This window comes from Strix aluco, chromosome 6 (genome assembly GCF_031877795.1).
Source record: "Strix aluco isolate bStrAlu1 chromosome 6, bStrAlu1.hap1, whole genome shotgun sequence".
In the NCBI taxonomy this organism is placed as follows: Eukaryota; Metazoa; Chordata; class Aves; order Strigiformes; family Strigidae; genus Strix; species Strix aluco.
In genome coordinates, this window is record NC_133936.1 from 21409459 (window position 1) to 21427833 (window position 18375).

Here is an 18375-nt window from a genome sequence, read left to right on the forward strand (position 1 = left end):
ATCTTACTTCTAAACTCTAATCTCCTAAAATTAGTCATTTTTGATATTGTCACATATAAGTAGTACCGTTATTGTCAGTAATTATGGCAAGAGCAAGGTATGAAGGATTTTGTCTTTTTTGTTACATACAATTTGCATATCCACTCTCCTGTCCCCTGTCAGACCCCCACACACACCCCTCTATACATAAACCGTTAAGCTGGAAGAATTTCCTCATGTCTCTTCAGATAAAAAAGGAAAACTTAGTTCAGAGTTACTTTTGCAAGTATATTCCAGTACATTTTTCTGTCACAAGTTCATACTGTATTTCTTGGAGTTCAGAAGTTCTGGTTTTGGGGGTGTTGGGGTTTTCTGAGGGGTTTTTTTGGTTGGTTGGTTTTTTGAAACTGTTAAACACTACAGATTTCAGAGGAGAGAATGACTAACCCTGTGTCAAGATGCGGAGATCATGGCACAGAAGGGGAGGACTGCTGAATTGATGCTCTCTCTGCTGGCTTTGATGGCAGTGGTGAATGAGCAGCCAGGCTGTGTGTTAAATAGCATGCAACAGGGAGCTAAGTAGCACGTATCAAGGCTGTAGAGGTGTGAAGGCCCCTTTGGCATATACTAATCTTGACCATGGTGTACTTTGGCAGGAACATACTGAGATATACAAGATATCCTACCATGTTGTGCAGTTCCTCTGCAGGCAGTTGTGAGGAACTGAAGGAGTTAATGCCTCAAACATTTATCCAACTGTTTGCTGTATACTGATCTTCTAACGAGGAAAGCTAAACACTGGCTCTAGTTTGAAACTTTGTATAAATGATGCAGGCCTTCGACTGTGCCCTTGAAGAGAAGCTAAAAGACCGATAAGAAGGGAGCATCTGCCCCAGAAGAAGCCAGAGGCTGGATGGTTGGCTGAGAAGTGTGAAGTCAGCGAAAACTGGTGGTAACTGGGGTAAAGGTAAAGGTGGCAGGGGGAGATCATGACCACTGACTCAATTGGATGAAAGGGTTGATTGCACCCCATCCCCCCTCAACGCATGCACAGAACCCATGCTCCACCTTTCCTCGTGTCTCATGCTAATGAGTTCATGGAAAACCTGCCTCTCATCATCTAGTATGCAAATCAGCTGATAAGACAAACTTAAAAAGGTGACAGAAAACTTTGCTGTGTGTGCAGCCACCGCCCAAGATTACCGGACCTGAGACAATGCTGGAACCTGGGGTGGTGATCTGGATTCTTTGATTCTCTTTCTCTCCCTTTCTTTTCTTTTCCCTCCTTTCCTTTCTTTCTTACAGATTTATCAGTAAGAGACCACTTTGCTTACTATCCTTTTCTAAATTTGTTTCTGCTGCAAGTAAAACATTTTAAGCAGTCATTTGGTGTCGTTTCACCTTAATTTAACCTGAGGAGATCATGAAACCTTTACGACTCCCTGGGCTCCTAGTCCGAGACGTAACAGCAGTGCACAAGACTGGTGTTCATGAAAGAACAGTGTGGAAGATCAGTACTAAAATAGTATGAAGACACGTCACAGTGTGCCAATTAGTATTACTACCTGGCCTAATCTGGGCAAAATTTATATTAGTAAAGACCCCTTATTTCCAGCACTCTGTAAGTTGATGGTATTTCCAATCTCTACTATGGAGCTGGACCCTACTGCCATTCTTGTAGCTGGGAGCAGCATGATGCAAAGCTGCTGTGCCAAAAACATGCTGAAAACACTACTGCCAGTCTCGGAGCCTCACTCCAGTTGCTGAGGAGGGGCTAAGCATGCTGAATGTTGTCTGTCCTTTTGCAAAGAGGTGGAATAAAGATGTGTTGTTAGTATGATGTCTCCCATCTTTGTTGGTGACATGGGATTAAGTGCACCCTCGGCAGGTTTGCCAGTGAGACCAAGCTGTGTGGTGCGGTTGACATGCTGGAGGGTAGCGATGCCTTCCAGAGACTTGAGAGGTGGACCTGTGCAAACTTCATGAAGTTCAACAAGGCGTAGTACAAGGTCCAGCACGTGGGTCGGGGCAATCCCAAACACAAGTACAGGCTGGGCGATGAGTGGATTGAGGGCAGCCCTGTGGAGAAGGACGTGGGGGCATTAGTGGATCGAAAACTTGACTGCGAGCCAGCAATGTGTGCTCACAGCCCAGAAAGCCAGCCGTGTCCTGGGCTGCATCAAGAGAAGTGTGACCAGCAGGTCCAGGGAGGGGATTCTCCCCCTCTACTCTGCTCTTGTGGTACCCCACCTGGAGCACTGTGTCCAGCTCTGGGGGCCCCAACTTAAGAAGGACATGGACCTGCTCGAGTGGGTCCAGAGGAGGCCACAAAGATGATCAGGGGCTGGAGCACCTCCCCTGTGAGGACAGGCTGAGAGAGTTGGGGTTGTTCAGCCTGGAGAAGAGAAGGCTCCAGGGAGACCTTATAGTGATCTTCCAGTACTTAAAGGGGGCTACAGGAAAGATGGGGAGGGACTCTTCATCAGGGAATGTAAGGATAGGATGAGGGGTAACAGTTTTAAGCTGAAAGAGGGAAGATTTAAATGAGATACAAGGAAGAAATTCTTTACTGTGGGGGTGGTGAGATACTGGAACAGGTTACGCAGAGAAGCTGTGGCTGCCCCCTCCCTGGCAGTGTTCAAGACCAGGTTGGACGGGGCTTTGAGCAACCTGGTCTAGTGGAAGGTGTCCCTGCCCATGGCAGGGGGTTGGAACTAGATGATCTTTAAGGCCTCTTTCATCCCAAACCATTCTATAATTCTGTATAGCAGATGGACCAGTTCTTCACATCACCTGCATGCTCACTCTTCTCTAAAAGGCTGTGTATCTGTAGAAGTCAGTAGGACTGATGGCAGTGTTTTCACATTTCAATTTTATGAAGACTTGTGACATCTCCTGGCCAGAGCTCTGCTGCAAGCAGCCCTTCAATACAATCTAAAAAGTAATAAGTCTTTTCTGGGAGCCCACATATGAATTTAAAAATTTCTTCTGGGATACAGATATTTCTGTAGTGGAGGTCAAACACATTGCACTGCATTTTTTATTTTTTCTTCCAACAGAAGCAAGAGAAAATCTTCCACAGATTTTTGGATGAAGAAATTTTAATTGATGAAATTTTACCATCAAAGCTTAAAACGTACAATTGGCCAATACCAAGTCTTCGGCAGTGTTACCTGAGGACTTTGAAAAGGACTTCATAGTAGGCCCCTCTTTGATGACTTGGATGGAGGTTAGTTAGGCATTATGAACCTGAGTTTGTGACCCAGCTTCAGCATGACTTTCTCCTGAATCTCCTGGTTGCCTTTAGGACTCAGTGTCATTTATGCATCTTTCATTCTTGTAGAAGCAGTTCTTGCTGCAGCAAGCTTAGAAAATTGTTATAAATGAAATACAAGCTCAAATTAAACAGCTTTAGTGGGCAAATCTCATCTTGACAGGAAGGTCCTCTTGCTGAATGTCTCTGAATTCCCTTCTACCAGGTTGTGCCTTTATCATTGGAGACCTGAATGCTAAGCTCACAGATGCTTGGTTGAATTATCACTGCCTCTTACTCATCTCGTTTTGTTCTCTGGGGAGCATGCTGAGAGAAGATTTAGGAGAACTAGCCTAGAATTTTCTTCTCTTGGCTGAATTACATAAACGTTTCATTTACCGTTGACATCAGTTGATGTACCTAAGAATTGAACTCGGGCATCAGAAGGCCGTTTCATTGCTGCTGTATGCAGGAGTTTTATATTTGGATGATGGAAAGGGGGATATTTACATGCTTGGTGCATGTAGGACCTTATGAGATGCTTCTGGAGGACTATGGGAGCCAGATCTACCACCACTGCATCTGTACCGCTTGTAGAGACAGGCGGTGAGCATATGCCAACATCCTTTCTGCGTTCTAAATTCATTGCAAGTGGAGTTAGTTGGCGTGTGTTAGAGTGTACAACAATGTGTAGGCAGTCTAGAAGATTAGTGGATTAGTACTCAAGTGTGAAATCAGGAATGCTGTAAAGTGATGGTATAGAAACCCTGCAAAGAGCGGACTTGGCAGGATTTGGCTTGCAATGCCAGAACAGATTCCTCAGGTTGAATTATGCAGCCTTATCCTGCAGGACTGACTTACTGCTATGGATTTAGCTAGACTGAAGCAAACAGGCAGAGAAAGACTTTTCCTATTTTACATCTGTGTAACGTGACCACTGCTGTAAGCACAAATTTATGAGTAAGATTATACTAATGGTATTCTCTGTGCCTATGCAGAGCAGTCTCTTTAGTGGAATTAGCTTGCTATGTGTTTTTAATTTTTACAGATTGTAGTAGTGAAACTATCAGAGCTTACCTCTGGCAACTGGTGCTTGTGATTAGAGCTGCCAAATACAGCAGCAAAACATGTATTGCAAACATTAATTTGAATTCTGAACAGCTGTTTGATTCATGTTCATGTACCTCTGTTGTTCACTGTTTGCAAGCATTCATGCAAATGGATTTTTGTCTGCATTAATGCAGTCCTTTACATGAATAGTCATTTTTGCAAGCAAATAATATTCTTTGTGTGAGTGGTGATGTCTCTGTAGATGCTTTTGGTTTTGACTCTTCCCACCCGCTTTAAAACTGTCAGTTACACAAAGAGCAAAATAATTAAGTGCAGTACGTGGAACCAAATAAACACCTTGATTAGTTCATGACCATCTCTGCTGCTGACATTTATTCAGCAGGTAAGAAAAATGTCTTTTAAAAAAGTCAAGCTTTGTTTGCAAGCTAAGAAGAAGACCTAAATTCAAAGAGAATATTAATCACAACAAATAACCCAAACATCTCTGCTTGTGAGCATCAATATTCATGATTTCACTGTGAAATTATTTGCCAAGTCTCCCTAGCATGTTATAGTACATGCTGACTGGCCAGTGGGTGGGAGTTGTTTGTGATGAGTACTTTGCAGTAATGTTTTATGTGTAACATCTGTTTTCTGCATCCTCCTGTTCAGTTTGCAGTCATTTGCCTAGAAGTGTGTTTTGTTCAGAAGCAAATCTTTATTGTTACTCCAGTCTAAATTTTTCTGTACTTTCAGTTGATACATTTGAGATGAAGCAGAATGCAGTGTGAGTCATAGGTCGTCTTTGACACCTGCCTTTTATTTTTATTTTTGTTTTTATTTTCAGACAAGAATTTTTATCCAGGTAGATTTCATCATGGTATGTGATCAGCTCTCAAGAAGGAATTAGTACAAAATAAGGTTTCAAAAATGAATGACAGAAGCAATTAATAGGATTTCCACCCCCCCACAAATGCCAGTGAGTTCTTAGACTTTTTCTCTTGTTTTTCCTGAGCTTTAGTCAGTAACTGATTGCTGTAGTGAGGCTTCTCTCTAAATCGTGAGGATATATAATCTGAGGCAGGGTTGTATTTTATTATTTCATATCTGTTTTGTTATGCTGACAGCATATGGTACATACATGATGTTTATGTCTTCACAGGTATGTTCCATACTTGTTCAGTTTCCTGTGTGGTGTTGTATGAGCTGTATACTATAGCGCTGAATTTTGCAAAACAGACATTTATTTGAAGATTTTGACTAGGATGAAAACGTCTTTGGATTTGTCTTTGTCGCTGCACAGAGATTTTGTAAATTCCCTATTTCCATGTTGCTACTTCTTGTCTGTTTTATTAGTATCTTTCAGCAGATTTCAAAGCAAAAGCTGAAGCGCAAGTTAGGACAAATGCTTTTACCTCTCCCTGTAGCGCCTATCTAATGTGGTCCTGGCGCTTTGGTTTTGTGGATTATTTTTTTGTTTTACTTTTTTTTGTCCATGGGTGTCAGTGAAACATTGAGGATATGGCATCTTAAAGTTAGGTTTTGTAGAGCAAGTTTGGCAGCGTATGTTATGGGGGTAACGTTGTAAGAAGCAGCCTCTCCTGGGAGCACAGGTAATGCACTGTCACCACTACCCTCACTCAGCGATTCTAACAAGTCTTATTCTATGTGGGCTTTTCACTTGATATGGAGATAGCTGCTTTCTAAAGGACCACTGCAATGAGATTGTTACCGTAGTCTTCCAGCCTTTTCAGGTACAAGAGAAAATCCAGCCAGGCTTTTACATTATTTTCCTTTGTATGTTCCAGGCAGTATTGTGACTGTTATAAATATATCCCCCACATTTACATGGGATTTTTATCTTCTAGCAATAACATGTTGCCTCTGAACTTTTTAAATGTATGGTGCCTGCCAATTATCTGGTATTGTAGCACGGCAAAGCCTGTTGCCATGGAGCTTTGTGGACTTGCTTCACCAGTCAGCATACTTGTAGCTAGAGAACTGGTTAAATGATCTCTTTGTAGTGGTTTCTTCAGGGTGAAGGAATACTGGGGAAGAAAGGAGGAAAAAATGGATGGGGGGGTCTTTAAGAAAGGTATATCCTTCTTGCAGCCCACATCCATCATATGCTTCTGCTGTGTCAAATTGCCATTTTCTTGAAAAATCCTTACCTGTATGAGGCAATTGGTGTTTGACCTAGAGCTCACAACAATGTGTGTAGCTGCTTTTCTTTAATACTGTTCCCTGTGTTTCAACTTTGTTTTGCTTTGCTGTGGATTACTGCCTTGTTAGCACAGTGAGGAGCATGGCAGAGGATGATGTATCACATTGCTGTGCGAGGATTTTTTGTTGTGAAAGATACATAAACAACCAGGAAAGCTTCCAGTGCCTGCTTGTTACTCAGTTGTGTGAATCAGCAGGATGCTGCTCCAAATCAATTTTAGCTACTAGACAGCTATTTAATAATTATCCAGAAAGGTCTGTTTCTCATTGAACTTTTCAAGCCAACTTTCTCCCTTTTTCACCTAAACTGACAAGTTTGATGTAGCAGATCTCTAACTGTAGCTGGTGGTTGTTTTTCAGTGTTTGCTTCTGAAAGCTGGATCCTACTGGTGTCTTACTGGAAGTCCAAGAATATTGACTTAACCATTCTGTCCATTTGTTTTTCTTAGTCACGTGATGCTGTTTGGTTCCTGTAGCCAGTTGTGGACTTTCGTGTACTGGATTCTATGCAGAAGTACTCACATTTGCTCATTTTTCTTCAGAATATACATACTGCTATAGTACTTCTGTGTGTTTGAGATTATTCCTATCCTATATGATGTACTGTTTTGCATGCCATAAGTGACTTCTGTGTTAGCAAAATTGTACCACTGTGTAGTTGTATTACCATTATGATTCCTGTTATCAGATACAGGGTTTATTTATAGTTTTACTTTCCATTCAAAAATTGAAAATTTGACTTGTATAAGTCTTTGGTACCTTGTCCCCTAAACCTGTAGAGTCTTCAGCTCAGATGAGTTTGGATTCAGATTTCTTTGTGACTGCAGTTGCTTCAGGTTGATTCCCCAAAATCTGAAATTACCGATTCAGTCATAGCTATGGTGCAGGAAAAAGAGCAACAATTCAGTTTGAGTTCCCTGTCCTGGTTCCCTGATTCTGGATTTAGGAAACCTTTCGAGATACCACAAACTTCATGGCCTCATTGCTGTTAGAAGTTTGATTGTCGCTTATTGCTGTTGGTCTCTTGTCTTCCACTGGGATATATCACATCATCAACAGAGAGTGCCAAATAATGCTTTCATAAACAGTATTGGGTTGTGTGTCACCATGCTTATTATCTCCTAGTTCCTGGAGATGTGGATCTCACTCAGGTACTACAGGATATTTATGTAAACAAGGCATGGGTTAAATGTATCAGATATCACATGCCTTGTGCTACTGTACAGATGTGCTTCTTTCTGAAGAATATTGGCTTATGGAGCAGCAGCTGTTTATACAGATGTTATTCTAAAGGGATCTCCTGCTGGTACATACTGTGTACAAACAGTTTTAGATGCTCTTTAATCTATCTCTCTGATAGCCAGGCTCTTGAGTAAGGGACGTGTCTCCTTTCCCCTGCATAGCATTTTCCTGGGGAGACTTGATAGCAGAGAGACTAGAATCAACGGGCAAGTGGCAACACCTGAATAAAGAACCTTCTTGATAATCTTTCTGGAGGAAATTGAGAACAAAAATTGGGCAACAGTGATACTAAATATATATTACGGATATCTAAGCCCTCTTATATTTTGTGGTGATACTTAGGTTCTGCAGTATTCCCATACCTCCTGGTTTATCGTGATCAGCTAGCTGGGTGTAGAGCTAATGTGTATGGCACTTCCAAGGATCCTGGGAATCATTTGTTATGGTTTGCTACATAAATCTTAATGAAATGGCTTTGCTGCTGCCAGGTTGTGACACTTGGTGCAAATCTAGGCTATGCTAAATGCAAGAAAATTTTAAACCCTTTGGTGTGAAAGTTACTTGTTTCTGCTACTAGCTATAAACAGTTCTGGCTATTGAGACTCCCACTATCTGCAACAACTTTATTGATGTGCAAGATGCATGTTAGTCATCCAGTTGCTGTGTGGTATACTTGCACAAGACGTCTGACAAAAGGGCTTTTGTCTGAAAATCATCTCGGGCTATGAAATTAGCTCTTGCTCTCTAACAGTCTGCACGCTAGTGATGATTGCAGCTGTTGGGCTTGCCTTGCAGTGCAGTTATGACTGAGGTTCTTTGGACCTGGAACTTCACGACTCCTGTAGCCGTGGATTAGGGCTCCCTTGTATGATAAACCCTTTGTCAGCCTGTTTCTCACTCTCTTTACTGAGATGTTTGAGTGTAAGCATTTTCTTTCTCACACTCCAGCTGCTTCTTTACCCTCTTCTGCAGTCAAGCTATAATCCTGTGGTTTTGATATTGCAGGCTGTTGCCATGGAAATGATGGTGATTTCACGATTTCAGTGCTGTAAGCACTGCAGGAGGCAATGGAAAAGGTGGTTGGCAAGAGATATAGTGAGGACGTGGGGGACAGTTCAGAGGAGTTGTTTCTGAACCTGTTTTTTGGGGGGATTCTGCCTCCTCTTTATTATTGTGGGTTTTCTCTGTGTGTGTGGTGTTCTTTTCTCTCTTTTTTTTTTTTTTTTGTAAATGTGATTTCATTAAAGGTTGATGCTTAACAATTTCACATGTTCTTACATTTTTTTGCAAGGGTTATTACAAAGTGATGCTAAATGCTCCTTTCCTTGTCTTCAGAATAAAAATACAATGCTTTCTTTGCTGCTTATAGTAATGCATTTTTGGACAAAAGGGCAAAGGTTGACAAGCGCATTCTGTTTAAGTCATGTCTTTAGCCTGAAGAAATCCCTTTCAGGAAAATGTTTTCTTGATAAATAGTAAAACAAGCTGAGAACATCATGACAGGCATACACATTTAAAGCTGTCTGTGTGACTGATAGTATTAAAACCTAATATATTCGTTATTTAATTTTTAGTGTGCTCTGCATACAAACAAGTTTGGTGCTGAAGATCTACTTATGCAGCATCTGTTCTTAGCATTATGTTGTGATTCCACATCTATACTGAAATCTTTTCTCTAAATTGGACACATCCATAAAGGTAGAATGAAACTTACTGGAGGAAATCAACTTTGTTACAAAATGAATTGGCAGCTTAACAAGCTGAAGGCAAGTGGCATTCAGAAGAATGAGAATTTTTTATACTATATGTTTGAAAGCACCGAACAGCAGCCTTTTTTCCCAAGCTATTTAAAGCAACATTCCACTGATTAGTGTAGTCGGAGAGTAGATATTATCTGTAACTTTTAAATTAAGATCTTTGAATTAATTTTCAGTCTTCAGTAGGATGTAATCAGTAACGATGGTGACAGTAAACTTTAAGATCTTTTTTTAATTAAAGATAGAGAAAAAATTGTTTCAGCCTATCAGATACATTAAAATGATCTAGGAATTGCTTTAAAAAATTTTGATCTTTTTCTGCTTGATATTCCATAAATGGAGATAGAATAGCTGTTATATATGAAAGGCAAACAATAAGGAATGTTCAACATGACTCTGTGGGGCAGTTTTATTAGGAAGCCAAGTTTGTAAGGATGGATTCAATCCCTTGACACTTTGCTTGTATGAATGGAAATAGTCTTATCTGAATTTCACAAAAACTCTGCAAGAAACTTCTGCATTTTAAAATGACAAAATGAGCCAGAACTGTGTTTGCAGGACGTGGCCTGAAAAGATGCTAAGTATCGCATGCTCTCAGATCTAATTGAGAATGTGGGCATTTGATAGTACTATTACATAAATCAGACCTTTAAAATAAATCGAAAGAGAGAACATTTTCTGTCTGAACTGTATTTATTAGTGAACACTGATTTTTGCATGTAATGTTTCATGGTGCCAAGTAAGTTTTTATATGTTGTATAAAGGTGCATTTCTGTGGAACTATATTGGATTATATATGCTTTATGCTTGGCCCAAACTTGCTGCATAACTGAAATACTTATATTTTTTTATGCATCAGACTGGTCATAGAATTTTGTCTATGCTGATAGAATACAGGTAGCATCTACCTTCTGTCTTAAGACTGCCTGTAAGAAAGTCAGTAAGATGATGAATATATTGATGATAAGTATTTTTGACTCCTGCCTGGAAAAGTAGTTTAAAACTCTTGATAAGGAGCCATTTAACTCCAGGTAGTAGTATCTGATTGATATATGAACTTCTCCATGATAAATGAATTTGAAGAGCTGGACAGCAGGCAGGTGTTTCAGTGCCTCATTGCCTCTGTTCCTGTTACAGGTGCATGTAACAGCATTGCAGTGATGAGTGGAATTTTAAAGAGGAAGTTTGAAGAAGTTGATGGCACCTCACCTTGTTCCTGTGTGTGGGAATCAGATGATGACATTTCTAGCAGTGAAAGTGCTGATAGTGGAAGTAATGTCCATCCATCCACTTCTAATCATTTTTCTCGTAAGTACTAAAGTTGTGTGTAAGGCACGATACTCCTTTTTATACAAGCTAAGAAAGGTTCATCTTACTTGGAAGAAATACAGTGTAGGCTATCTTCTTTTACTTTGAAGCATTTTTGTTTTATTACATTTAAATGTTGACACTGTGAGGAAGTGCTTCCTTTTGAAAAATAACTAATTCTTCTGGTAGTTGTTTATGTACAAAAATTGTATGTCAGTGAGTTTCAGAGGAAACTTCACTTTTATACTATATCATTTACATCTAGATAGTGTGAAATGTTTTAAGTATACAGGAGAAAATCTTCCATTTTGTGTGATGATTTGGGGGAAGAGGGAAATTGGCAGTAATAAAGCTTGAAGGCCAGTGCTTCTGCTTGACCCTGTCTGTTTCAGAGTTGAAGTGTGCATGATCTGTGACAGAATAACTGATCCCTCTGATCATCTTGCCACCTGAGCCAATGCAACCACACAGCCCTCTGTCCTTTTCTTCCACTCAATACAGGAGTAAACAGAGGAAGAAATTTGTAATTCTTCCTGAGAAGATGTTAGATTCATATTTGATGTCTCCATGAGACACTTGAAGAACAGAAATCCTTTTCTTGTTCCCACTCAACCAGCTGAACATGAATAGTTAATCTAGAGCATATTTTTCTTTTAACTTCTCAGGTTGAGTTTACCAGTTACTAAACTTGTATAATTTGTGAAATCTACATAAAGCCTCATATCTGCAGTAAACCATGTGTGTAAATTAGTAGCAGTAAGTGATCTGGACTTTCTAACAATTCATATGTAGCAGCTAGATTTTTTTTTTTTTTAATTGTATGCCTAATAAAGCTAGGCTTGAGCTATTTGAGAATTACAGCTGGCAATAGGGTTAGTGAAGTTCCTTATCTGAAAAGGAAAAAAGCTCCTCATACCGCCTTCTCTTTGAGTGGACTTTTTAAAAGCACAGTGAGGACATGGATGTTCAGCTGAGGGTGGTGGTGAGGGATTGTACTCTACCTCGAGGGGCACCACAGCAGTCTGTCCTGAAACCTGTCCTGCTTTATTGATCCACCTTTATTGATCGCCTGAAGAAGGCGACAGAGTGACTTGCATCAAGTTTGCAGAGAACCACATTGAGGGGAACAGTTGATGCCCTTAAGGGAAAACCCCCATTCAGAGAGATGTAGGCAGGCTGGAGGAATGGGCTGACAGGAGACACATAAATTTCGTCACAGACAAATGCAGAGCTGTGTACCTGGGAAGGAAGAGCCCCTTGCAGTGATACAGGCTGGGAGCTGAATGGCTGGGGAGCAGCTCTGCAGAAAAGGCCCAGGGCTCTTGGCAGACAGACAGCAAGCTGAAGCGTGCCCTGGCAGCCAAGAAGGGGAACAGCCTCCTGGGCTGCATGAACAGAGGCACAGCTAGCAGAGTGAGGGAAGTGCCTATCCCCCTTGGCTCAGTGCCCATGAGACTCTACCTAGAATATTGTGTCCAGGTTTGCCCCCCCTTCCCCAGTGCAAGAAAGACATTGATAAAGTCGAGCAAGTTCAGCAGAGGGTCACCAAGGTCATGAGGGGCCTGGAACATTCAGCCTGTGAGGAGAGGCTGAGGGACCTGGCCTTCTTCAGCCTGGAGAAGGGGACCTAGTAGAAACAATGCAGGACCTGTGAGGAGCTTACTCAGAATGTAGGCAGGCTCTTCCCAGTGGTGTGTGACAATGGATCTAGACTGAAACAAGATATGTTCTGACTGAATGTAAGGAGAAACTTTTCACCATGAGGACAGCCAGGCACTGGAACAGGTTGCCCATAGAGGCTGTGTAGTCTCTGTCCTTGCAGATTCTCGAGACCTGACTGGCTAAAGCTGTAAGCAGCCTGGACTGATATCTTAGTTGACCTTGCTTAGAGTAGGAGGTTGGACTACAGAGCTGCTGAAGTCCTTTCCAACATGAGTTATTTTGTGGTTTTATGGTATGTGTGAATTAGCGTTTCAGAGAGAGATGAAGCAGCACTGCTTTTTCTTGTGACAGAACCAAGCTCACTGGTAAGCAGAGTGGTAGCAGCAAGCACGTGTCCAGAAGCAGTTAGTACAGTGCTGTGAAACCTCGACTACACTGCTTTGGGGCCTGTTCTGATAAGTCTGTAGGGAACTGTGTTTTGCTTCATCAATTTACTAGCTCAAGTCTTTGCTAGGGAATCTGTTTGCCACTTTCCACTGCCAAATGTGTGTGTACATCCTGTGTTCTGATTTGATACTTTCAATTTTGCTGCCTCACCTGAGTGCAGCCAGCAGCCGGTACTGAGTGGTTTTGAAAAGCCCAGGTTTTCTGTAGGCTTCTTGCAGAATTTAGAGTGCTAGTGGGAAGAACAAAAACTGGGATGATTTGAAACACAGGTAGATGTGAGATGTCCCACTTCCTCCTCCTCCTCCTCAACTCATTACCCTGCTTTGATTGTATTTGAGGCTTTTACTGTTGGCTCTTGGAACTTGAACTCTCCAAACTTAGTGATGTGATTTTCAGCCTGGAATTTCTTCCATTTGGCAGTCTGCCAGTGCTTTTGTCTACTGAATAGACTTCAGGGCACGATGCAGATACATTTATTTTGCTTAGATTTTCTTTGTTTTCCATTTTTATGCGTGTTTTTTTTTTTTCTTTTATTTTCATTGTTTCATTCTTGACAAAGCCACAACCTATTTGCTTATGTTTCTCTAGGCAATGGCAGTATTTTTCTAATGCAGCTGTCTAGGTAAGTACTTGGTAAGATTTTTGTGGAAAAAAACCCACCCGAATGTCCCTGACTGCTGCAACAGTAGACTTTTATCAATCACAAAGTAAATAAACCAGTGTTTTCATAAAGCAGAAATAAACAAAAAAGTTTGAATTTAAGAAGCTTGACTCTCCGTAGTTGAATCTTGTACAATTTAGCAGCATCAAAATAGAAGCCACGTGTACTTCTTTTTACAGTGGTGTATATAGGGTGGTGAAGAATCAGACCTGTAGCCCAAGAAAATGTAATATTTCATGTAAATTAGCTGAGGAACTTCTGGCCACGTTCCTGTTTGTTTGGCAGTTCCTATAAGACAGTTTTATTTCCCTAATTTTACTAGCATCCATTGTTTTTTGGAAGTATACTTTTATATTTTTCTGGAGAGAATGGGTTTATTATTATACTGCAACAGATTACTACTTACTAAAGTTTTTTCAGAGTATCTGAATTTGCATATTTTGTATCAGAACTCATTCTTTTCAGTCAGATTCTGGTAGTAGTGGTTTTCAGATTCCTGTTGTTTTCTGTTAGTCATCAGCTTCTGCAAAATCCCAGTGACAAATTAGCAGTCCAAAATCTCTAGGTGTAAAATGGAAATCAACAAGAATATTTGCAAATAAAGATTATTTGTATGAGAAAGTTTCAGGATTGGGTTTCATAACGTGTGAATACGGGGCAAAACAAGAAAGCATGCCTTGCTATTGCAGACACCTCTGTCCTCGCTAGCATATGTTATACAAGTAACAGCAGGCTTTTGGAATATGTAAGACATGTTTGCTCTAGCCTCCTCTGAGATCAGTGTAAAATTCGTTCCTCCTCAGCCCACTTTATGCAGTAATGTGTTTATTCTGTACACATGTTCCCCGAAGTCTGGATTCCTACTGTGTGCCCATAGCCACTCTGCTGTTCAGAAAAATCTGAAAAGATTCATAGAAATTCTTCTCACTCTTCTTTATCAATACATGTTCAGATTCATTGCTTTTCCAAGGGACTGCTGAGGCACACAACAGCAATCTAAAAAATCCTCTGTTATGCCATGAGCTCCAGTAATCCCTGTCAGTACACAATAATTCTTTCTGATAGTGGAATGTAATATTATAACAGTATTTTATAAGCTGCATGTAGATTAAGACTGTTGTTAATAATTAATACTCAACGTTTTACATTAATCTTTATATTCCTTTTCCTGTGGTAGCATGTTTTATTAAAAAATAAATGTTGGCCATATCCAAATCAGGTAAATGATTACAGTAGCATTATATTGTTTTTTATTTCCTCAATGGCATCCATGGAAACAAATGTGCCTTTTTCAATAAAGATAGATACAGGTCTTTGTGTGTTTACATGTGTGTGCATATATTTATAGCTTGAACAAAGCATAACTATATATGTAATTTGTAAAAGCATATATATGTGTTTGTGTACAAGTGCGATAAATGTGGTAATGGCATACAGAAATGTTGAGTGATATTTTAAATGTAAAGCTTGTGACAGAATACCACAGAACTGAAGAGAAGAGTGAGAAGCTATGGGGTTTTATACATACTGTTGACTGGGGTCCCAATCATGGTAACTGAAGAAATATATCCGTTTCTCTCCTGCTAAGCTTCAGAGATTTGAGTGAATCAGGCACTCATTTTCTAGTAAGAAGCCTGCACAATAGGTGCAGGAAACAAATTAATTCATGCCATTCTTGTTAAGGAGGTGTGATTTGTGGTTGTTTCTTTGTTCCTTGAAGGAAGTTTACGATTTCATTCATGGATTGTTTGCTAGTCATTTTACTGGAATCTGGATTTCACTTTGTTTTAAATCAGAACTCTCTTCTAAACTCATGCTTAAGGAAGTTGACAGGTGAATTTGTGCTGGCTCAAACTTTTTCTCAGGTGCAACTGGAAAGTTCCCTTTAGTTTATGTCAGTTAACATTCTGTGGATTGCTGAAGCATGTTACAGACCAACTATGATCACCCCTGCCATTAAATATAATTCTTAAGCGGGGACGGGGGTGGTGGTGGTGTGACAGTGAAGTTGTTTAACAGATCTGGAAACTGCTAAGTGCAGACATGATAAAACAGAGTTTTATTTAAGATCATTCTAGGAAAACATAGGGAACAACAGTACATGTTTGCTCTCTCGTCAAAATATGTGTACCTAGTTATTTGAAAGAATAAATTAAAGCTGCAGAGTAAAAATATGTTTTAAGGACACTAGCTGAAAACAAACAAACAAAAAAAGTCACTTAAATTTCTCCGTAAAACTCAACTGAAGGCTTCTGAGATTTTTTTTTTTTTTTTTAAAGATCTGAATGCTTCCACATTCACATGGCTGCTTTTCATATTATTCATGGTTAAGCTACTTGGTTTGCTCACCCACAGTGAGGCCAGCCCAACAGTATTTCTGTGTATTATGATTATTTTCTTTTCAGCAGGATGGTCTCTGCTTAAAGGGCAAATGGTTGCAGTAAGCCAGTCCTGTCAGTTAGCAATTATGAAGTGGTTCAGTAAAAGGCAGGAAGAACTCTGCTGTGTGGAATTGGTCTGTAATTCGGCTCTGGGAGATGGAGGGTGAAAGGCTCATGTAGCCTGTGTTAGTCAAGAGTAGAGTTTTATTTTACTGAGTTTTGTGTTGTAGGGAAAGAACCTGAAAGAACATGGCCTGGAGCTGGACCACCCTGAGGTGGGACAGAGGCCTGCAGATTAGAATTATTTTTCTGAACAGCATATGTAAGAGACAGAAAGTAATGGCAGTATAGATTTTAAAAGTGATTTGCCTCAGTTTAAAATGCCGAAAATGGAATCTTGGGAATGCTGAGAACACTGACCAAAAGTCCCTCCAGGATATCTCAGATGTGTGATGAAAGAAATTCAGTCTCCTTAAGTGGAAGCTTGTACTGAATTGCTTGTTCTGGGAAGAGTGAATCTGCTGTTAATGTAGCCAGTGTGTAGAGCAGGAGTAATAAATACTATTACTTTCCAGACTCTACCAGATTATTAAAACCAATAATCATATCTGCTGTTACAAGATTCTCTGTTGGATTTAGGGAACTGTTTGACTCCCTAGTTCAATTCACTGAAGCATTTCCAACATGAGAACCTGAGCCAGCAGACATTTTCCATTATCCTGTTGTTATGTCATGACTGACTTCAGTTTTTACAGTTTCTATGACAACCATGATTTTTGATTGGTAAAGAATAAATTGCTAGAAGATTTTTTTTGGAGTGTACAGTATTTTTCCATCAAAAGAGTAGAGTGAAAACATAGAGATGCTTTTCGCTAATCAGTTTTGTAATTTAATTGCTGTCTAAATGTGGATACCTGTTTGTGGCAGACTCCACATACGCTAATTTTTCAGATAGAACAGATGAGAAAATAGCCCTATTACAGTTGCCAAATAACTTTCTGGAAAATTAACGAGAACTTACAACTTAAAACATTCTTATTTTTCAAGTCATGGAGATATTTACATTCCCATGTTAAACCTTAAAGAAATGTACTTATCAATACATGGCTTGAAGTAACACACTGGATTGTTTTCTGAGATTCCCTGGCAATTTTTGCAAGTCATCTGCAAAATGGTACTTGGCAATTGATGATGGAATTGCATCAGGTGGGAGTCAAAAAAAAAAAAAAAAAAGAGAGGAACATGGCTTGCTGGATTGTAGGAGAACAGAGGGGGCGTTGGAATGCACAGGTGAACAATTAGTGGTTACTGGGGAAGTACAGAGAGGAGCTAATAAAGAGCCCGACCACGGTGGGGGGGAGACTGCTTGTTGACTATGTCATGTATGAAGGAAAAGAGAGAAGGAGGTTCCCTGAGACAAGAACTTGACAAGCAACAGGGTGTTTTTCAGTAAGAGCAAGAAAGCAGTGGTAACAGATTTTACTTGGTAAATATGTCAGTTTGCAGAAAGGGCTACAGATTGGCTGGCTCATAACTGGGAAAAGAGGGAGGGCTAATGAACAGAATGAAAATGAGCCAGCTCATCAAGATCAAAGGAATTTAAGGCTCCAGCAGTTTGCAAATTCTTAGTCAAAGTGACTCATCCTCTTTCACTACATTGATGTGTGTGGAACCTATTTCAAAAACACATTAGAAAATTACTGGGAAACGTTGATTGGGATTCTGTAGCACTTCCGGATCTGTTCTGCTTTTATTAGTTAGAGAAAAGCACCTTGCACTAAGAATGTGTGTATAAATCCTGGTCGATACTCAGGAGTATGCACTGTCAGCAGGTCTGGAACCATCTTTTGCAGGCAGATCTGAGCTTCCTAGTTCAGAATGATGCTAACATGATGTATGAAATGATATTTGCTGATTGACTCTTTTCTGTGAGATTTGCTAAAAATTAAACATGACGGTTGGATTTTGTCCTTGATGTGTGGTGCAAAATAAAAATTAGATGCACAATTGCAGTAGTATACCAGATTGAGTCTTAGCCACTAGACTTTTTATAGCAGTTGATGTCTCTAGATGCTATTACAATACGCAAAATAATTTTACTAACTTTACAGTCTAATTTATAGACATAGAACGTGAAGTTTCTTTTTTCTCACCTGTGACATGTGCATGCAATTTTAGAAACACAAAATCATGATGACCATGACTTTCTTAACAAAGAGGAATGTGCCTAAGCCCACAGTCTTTAAAATCCTTTCAGAAGGTCTTATTTTCAGCTAACTTCTCGCTTGGGTTTGAGCTAGTCTTACCCAACGTCCTTTTCTGGAGAAACCGTAAGGTTGGGAGGTAGATGGGCTTTATTTTAGTGAAGATTTGCTCCATGGTCTTTGGCAAATAATATCAGAATTTAAAAAT

General features: G+C 40.0%; 1 protein-coding gene across 1 annotated transcript in view; it reads left to right on the forward strand.

Annotated features, from left to right (window-relative positions):
- Positions 1 to 18375, forward strand: part of CSRNP3 (cysteine and serine rich nuclear protein 3) — a 110878-nt gene that overhangs the window by 23254 nt on the left and 69249 nt on the right. The window contains exon 2 of the mRNA XM_074828998.1: positions 10642 to 10812. Within this exon, the coding sequence (XP_074685099.1) occupies positions 10665 to 10812 (148 nt within the window). The 5' untranslated portion in view covers positions 10642 to 10664. The remainder of the gene's footprint in view (positions 1 to 10641; positions 10813 to 18375) is intronic.